The sequence below is a fragment of the Leucopleurus acutus genome (assembly GCF_964270905.1).
Source record: "Leucopleurus acutus genome assembly, chromosome: 8".
Lineage (NCBI taxonomy): Eukaryota > Metazoa > Chordata > Mammalia > Artiodactyla > Delphinidae > Leucopleurus > Leucopleurus acutus.
In genome coordinates this window covers 108006322-108012949 of record NC_139151.1, presented here as the reverse complement: position 1 = coordinate 108012949, position 6628 = coordinate 108006322, and the positions used below count along the sequence as shown (strand labels likewise).

The window sequence follows — 6628 nt, the reverse complement described above, 5'->3', positions numbered from 1 at the left end:
CATCCTTGCAATAAAAGAGAGCTTTGGGCACAGCGAGACTTCAAAGCTGCCGAGGCCCTGGTCAAAGGTGGAGCTGAGTAATCCCCTGCGGGCCTTCTGGGCTCAGGAGCCTGGGGGGCCTCCTCGTTGCCCTCAAGGGAGGCCCTCACAGCCCCCGCCCACAGACGGGCAGGCAGAGAGGCCTAGGCCTCTGCAGCCCGCAGGGCACAAGTGGCCTGGAAGCCACGGGCGCAGCAGCTGAGGGCCGAGTACGGGATGCTGGACACTGCCGGACACCTCTCCTTAAGTCCTCCCGCAACTGTAGGCCACCCCCATTTGCAGGTTGAGCAACTTGCCCGGGGTCACCCAGCTGGTGGTAGGCAGCGGAGATCTGAACCCAGCAGCCTGGACCCCGAGACAGAGGGTGGCCTGGGTCAGACCCCCTCAGGCCCAGCCCTACACTGGGCACTTGCCCTAGATCCCCGAGCCAGTCAGCAGCGTGCGGACCTCAGCTTCCGAACTGTGAAGGAGCCCTGCCTGGACCACCCGCCAGCCTGCTGCCACCTGCCAGGAGCTCCCAGCTCCACACGGCACCTGTGAATTGCTTTGGCACGGTGGCGACCAGGTTGGACTCCCAGACCTCACTTCTCTCCGCCCGCCCACCCTACAGAGGAGGGAGCGGAGTCCAAGGAGGTGCGACCACAGAGGTGGGGCCTGCTGGGTACAGGGTCTAAGCCGCCAACCTCCCACCCATACCGGGCCCTCACCTGGGAAATGGGGGGCCTCGGGATATGGAGTGGGCACCCCCAACACCACGGATACACAGCACCGATTTATTTATAAGATCCACCCTCCCTAAAACAGGTTTTCTGACACAGGTCTCTCCCCAACTGGCAGCGCTGCAAGGGGACACCCGCCAGGGACCCTGCCCCTCAAGGGCTGCAGCATGTCCAAATCTTGGCCAGGTTCAAAAATTCCAGGAAGAGGGAGTGGGCGGGAGTAGACAATCTTTATTGGGTTCCAAATCTAAGGATTCTTTGCACAAAAAGAAGTGTTCATACTGTCAGTGTCCCTGGGCAGTTCAAGTTCATGCGTAAAAAATAGATATCTGTGTCGGCATAAAATCCTCTCCCCTTCAAACCTCCAAGTCTTGGTGCCGCAGACCCGTTCCAGTGGAAGGCCTCCGGGGACAGGGTGGCTGGGGTCCGAGGAAGCCGCCGCCCGGTTGATGTCAGGCTGGGCCGCTTCTACACTAGCCCTTGGTCAGGCTGGACGGCCGGGGAGGGTCGGCGGGTTCCCCGGCTCGGTGGTGGCTTGGCCCGCGGGAACGGCGGGGACGGAAACGTGATCCATTCCAACGCGCTGGCTCCCAAGTGGTGAGCCCGCTCGCGGCCGCTAGGAGGGAAGAGGGAATAGGCACGCGCGTTAGTGCGGGGTCCGGCCCGGGAGACCCCGCCCAGCCCGGCCCTGCCCCGCCCCCACCTCCCACAGGCGGAGCCGGCAGTTTCGTTTGCTCAGTGGATTTTGGAGCTCGGGTCCGTGGGTGCCTCGGTTTCGGAGTACGGCCCAGCCAGGGCGCGGGGCGGGGCGGGGCGAGCGCTCGGATCCGCAGTGAGTCAGGGATCCGCACCCCGCCGACTCATTTCTGCCACCCGGCCCGGCGCGCAATTTGCAATGCAAAGTCACTCCGCCTCCAAGCGCCCGAATCTGCCCCGGATCCGCAAGCCCTTGGGGCCTCACCCGCCCGAGGGCCGCCCCCCTCCGTCTCCCCACTCCCACTTCGGCGGCGGAGCAGCGAGGGGAAGTTTTGCAATCCCGGACAAACAAACGCTGGTCTTGCACAGGCTTGAAAAAGTTTGGGGGAAATGAAGAGTGAGCGAAATCCAGGCCATCGCCCGGGCCTGAGGCTGGGCTCCGCGGGCTCTCGGGGGCGCGAGCTGCGAGGCCGTTTGCTCCACCGCGCCCGGCAGCCCTGCCTCTGACCCTCCCTCTTCCCCGCCTCTTGGCGCTTACCTTGCTGGGACGAGAGCTCAGTAGCCCCCTAACCAGCTGGAGAAATCGAGAAGCTCGCGCTCCGCGGGGCTCAGCGCGCCCTCACAGGTGCTGTCGTCCGACGAGTAGGCGGAGCGCGGGGACCCGGGCTCCGAGCTGTGCTCGCGGCCCGGGGACGACAAGGCGCAGGAGGGCGAGGCGGCGGCGGCCCCGGGTGGCCCGTGGGGCAGTGGATGGCGCGCGGCTGGCGCCAGCAGCCCCCTGGCCAGCGCGGCGCGCACGGCATCGTGCTCGGCCAGCAGGCGCTGCAGCGCGCGAATGTACTCCACCGCCGAGCGCAGCGTCTCCACCTTGCTCAGCTTCTTGCTGGCGCCGCCCTGAGGCACGTGCTGCCGCAGCGCCTGGAATCCTAAGTTCACCAGCTTCACTCGGTTGCGCTCCCGCTCGTTGCGCCGCGCCACGGCCGCCGCTCCACTCCCGGTCTCCACCGCGCCTGGCCGCCGCCGCCGGCTGCAGCGCAGCAGCTCTGGAGACTCCGGTCGCCGCCGAGCGGCGCAGCAGCCCGAGACACCAGGCGCAGGGGGCGCGGGCCGGGGCAGCGCGCCGCTGTCCATCGCGCCCGCATCCACTCGCCCCGCGCCTCCTCCGAGTCCCTGCGCGCCGCAGGAAGGTGTGGGGCGAGGAACCGAGGGCGGAGGAACGACGGTCAAGCCTCAGCGACGATCTGGCACCGTGCTGCCAAACGACTACCCAGGGTACGTGGTGCCAGGTCGTCTGGGGTCCGGAGACAACGAGGTGCAGGAGGCCGAGAGGTGGCGGGCAGTGCGCACCGGGGAGCGTGGGGCGCTCGTGACTCGCGCGTGCTGTCGGACGCTCCCCAGGTCTTCCCCGCGCGGCGCAGGCGTCTCGTTTTTAAATGTATAGATAACCCTCCTCCGCGCCGCCGCCGCCTCCTTTCTCACGCCCTCCTTCCCTTGCCTCGCCCTCCCGCCACGCTTCGTCCAACCCCTGGCGCACACAGCCTGCAAAGACCAAGCCGTGAGCGCGACCACACCCCGCCCCCCGGGCACAGTCTGCAGGTCCCCAGTGGGTCCCGGCTCCCAGCAGGTGTCCAGTGCGCCCCCCCAAGATGCAGTACGCAGGTGCCGTGTGCGCACCGACCCCCAAGCTGCTGTCCGCAGGTCCCTGGTGCGACCCCTGCCACGCTCGCCTTTGGGGGTAGGGCAGGTCTAAGGCCACAGAGCACCCATCCCTGGGTCGCGTGAGACCCCGGGGAGCAGCACGCGCCGACCAACCTGCACCCGCGCCCCGCCCCCTGCGGCCGAGGGGCGGGGGCCGGGGTTTCAGCCAGTGGCGGGCCGCCCGTTTGGCCAATCGCGGCGGGCACCACCCCACGCCCGGCCCCTGGGAGGAAGCCTGTCTGCCCGGCGCGTGGCTCCCGGGAGCGTCTCTAACAAAGCTCGGCGCCTGCGCGGCCCCGCCCGGCCCCTCCCGGCGACCAGGGTGGGCGCGCACTCCCACGCGCTCCTGTTCCTGGCCGGGCGCACACCTGTTTATGACTCCACCGGGCCTTCGAGAGGGGAACGCAGGCCTCTGGGCGGGGCGGGGCTTGAGAGGTGGTGAAGACCTGGCGCGCTTGGGTAGGGCGTTCAGGTTCCTGGGGCGCTTTTCCCCAACATCCCCTCCACGCCCACTCTCTGCGGGTGGTTGCCGTGCGCCCCGGGCCTTGGGGAGCCTTGAAGCGGAGCGCCTGGAGGTTGGCACAGACCGCTTCAGACTTGCGTGGCTGTCGGCCTGCCTCTCCCCTCCGCCCTCCCCGCCGCCCCCGCAGCTTCCTCCGCTTTCCACGTTCCCCCCAAATCTTCCTCCCTTCCTGGTCCAGTTCCCTCCGGCCGCTCACCCGTCGACGTGTACCCGCCGTCGTGGCCCCCTTTCCTCACTGCCATGCCTCCAGCACCATCCACCAACCACCCGCACTGAGATTGGCCTGTGGGGGAAGGTGGTGGGGCCGCGGCCTTTCCAGCGTCTCCCAGCGGAGGTGAGGCGTCAAGAGACTTCCTCCCTGACCAATGGGGGTACATCTTGGGGTATGAGGGGGCAGGGACTTTGGAAGTGTGCAGAATGCGCCGTTACTGGGAGAGTGTTGTCCTGCCCCGCGGCCTGGGAAGACCAGTCAAGTGGCTGTGCCCTCAGGAGGCCACACCCAGCAGGTTTTTCCCAAAAAGTGACCAGACCCTGCTGGGCCAGGACCTCTGGGAATGGAGGCCGGGGCGGGCGGGCCCAGCTTCCCGGAGCCGACTTACTGTTCCGGGGCGCGGGGGGGGGGGGGGACCCAGGACCCCTCCCAAGAAGTCCGCAGGGCACACGGGCGAGGATTTACTGCCCACTTCATGGCGCCCACCGGCTCCCGTTAACCCTGCAGGATTCTCCTGGCAAGTCTGCTTGACCTTCCCGCTTTAGGAAGCTACCTGGAGGCCAGAACTTGCCAGGAGCAAGGGCCCCTGTTTGTCTTAGGAGGAAGCTGTGACTCAGAAAGGACATGGAATGTGTCCACAGTCACACCTCTGGCCAGTGGAGCAATCAGGTAGGAATCGGGTCCCTGCCTGAGTCCAGGTGGCCCGATCTTTTTCCCTTTCAGAGCGCAAGGCCTGGCTCACCTCTGCATCCTCTCTCTGGTCAGAGCCCACCCTCTCCTTCCCTGAGAGTTATTTGGCAAACCCCAGCCAGATGCTTGTCCTTCCTTCCCTGCCTGTGCCAAGGGTGTCAGGAAAAATCCCGGAGTCCTGCAAACAGGGCCCTGCCTGGACTTGCGCTGGGCCTCCAGGACCTGGACAGCCTTGGGTGCTGCCTCTCCTCCTACCCCATCTCCTGGGCTCTGGCTTTGCTCCCTCCCACCCGTCCACGGCCTCGAAGCAGGAGGGACGTTACGGAGGCGAGTTGGATCACGCCTTGGCCCTGGGGATGAAGCCCGGGCCCCCTGCGCTCTGTCGCCCCGCTGGCCCCCTGCTCAGCTCTGACGCCACATCAGCTGGAACCCTGCCCTGAGCCCCCTGCCCTGTGCTCCATGCTGTATGTCACCCATCACACCTGGGTGTCCATCGGAGGGCTCTACACAGGCAGAAATGTGCCCTTCCCTATGCCCACAGGACACCCGTGCCCAAGCCGTGCGTGACGCTGTTTCGCTAAGGGGACCTCACATCCAGCACAGAGGATCAGGAGACGGTGCCACTGGAGCCACGGCCATTCGGGGGTCGGGAGGTGGCCGAGGGACGGAGGAACCCACAGCGTCCAGGCCCAGCTCTGCCACTGACACTGAGGGGACCCGTAGCCCAGCGTCCTGCTGCCCGATAGGGGTACGGCAGCCTCTGCCCCAGGGGTGACCAGGGCTGAGCACTCGTCAGCTCTGAAATCACCTCGGGCTCCATGGGACTGGGGTGCAGACCCCGGAAGCTTGGGGTGCCCCGGGGACACACAAGGTCCAGAAGGTGCTCTTCAGAGAGGCTCTGGGTCCCCTTCTTGAAGCGATGGGAGTTGTCTGGACCCTCTGGGGCCTCCCCCGTGGCGGACTGGGCCAGGCAGAGGCCGGGCGAGCTCCATGCCCAGGTGAGGGGGGCCAACAGCCGGCTGGCTTGGCCTGGGCTCTGCACTCTCTCACCTGTAGCCCAGGGCCTCTGCTCACCTCCCTCTCCGCCCCCCTCCAGGGCCTTCCTCACGGGCTTCCTAATTGCCTTCTCTGGGTCAGGTCACAGGTGGCAGGCGGAGAGCCCAGCTGGGCCGGGCCGGCACCTTCTCCAGGCCCACAGGTTGTGCTGCAGCCCTCGTGCGGGAGTCCCACCTGTGCGCCTAGGTCACTTGGGAGCCCGGAGCCTTCGGAATCCAGCTGTGGAGAGGCAGGAGCCATGGGAAGTGAGGTGTTTCCAGACATCAAGCTTCAGACCCACTGAGGGTAGGGTTCTCCAGAGAGACAGACAAACACAATCATAGGAAGAGATTATGAGGAAGCAGCTCACATGATCGTGAAGGCTGGGAAGCCCCACGTCTACTGTCTGCCTGCTACAGACCCACAAAACCTATTTGCTGGTGGAATCCAGTCCAAGCCTGGAGGCCTGAGAACCTGGGGAGCTGGTGGTGTAAATCCCAGTCCAGGGGCCGGAAATGATGAGGTGGGCAGGAAGAGAAAGGGCAAAGTCCTCCCTTCTGCATCTTTTGTTCTAGTCAAGCCCTCAGTGAACTAGGTGATGCCCACCCACACTGGGAAGAGCATCTGTTGTACTGAGTCCACCAATTCTAACCCTATAACCTCACCCAGAAGCAGCCGCCCCCAACACACCCAGAAATAAAATTTAATGTGAACACCCATGTCCTGGTCCAGCTGAGACATAAAACTGAGCAGCACACGCCCACCCCTTGCCGCCTCATCACCTGTGCCCGCCTCCTCAAACCGCACCTGGTCCCCAAACAGTCAACACGAAGATCATAGTTCTGCCTCACAAGTGTCCTGCCTACAACCGAAAACGCACAAACCCCTTCCTCAGAGGAGGAGGTGAAGCCTCCCCCTCTCCCCAGGGCTGACGTCCTGCAGCTTAAACGCTAGGGTGTAAATTCCCAGGACTAAATGCTGTGATGCAAAGTCAGTACATCTTATGTGACATGGCAA

At 65.4% G+C, this 6628-nt stretch overlaps 1 protein-coding gene across 1 annotated transcript; it reads right to left on the bottom strand.

Annotated features, from left to right (window-relative positions):
- Positions 1–2009: 2009 nt before the first annotated feature.
- ASCL2 (achaete-scute family bHLH transcription factor 2) lies at positions 2010–2585 on the bottom strand (the record flags this gene model as incomplete). The annotated part of the gene is made up of 1 exon (XM_082845845.1): positions 2010–2585. One exon carries the CDS (start codon positions 2583–2585, stop codon positions 2010–2012), a length of 576 nt encoding a protein of 191 aa, XP_082701971.1.
- Between the last annotated feature and the right edge of the window lie 4043 nt (positions 2586–6628).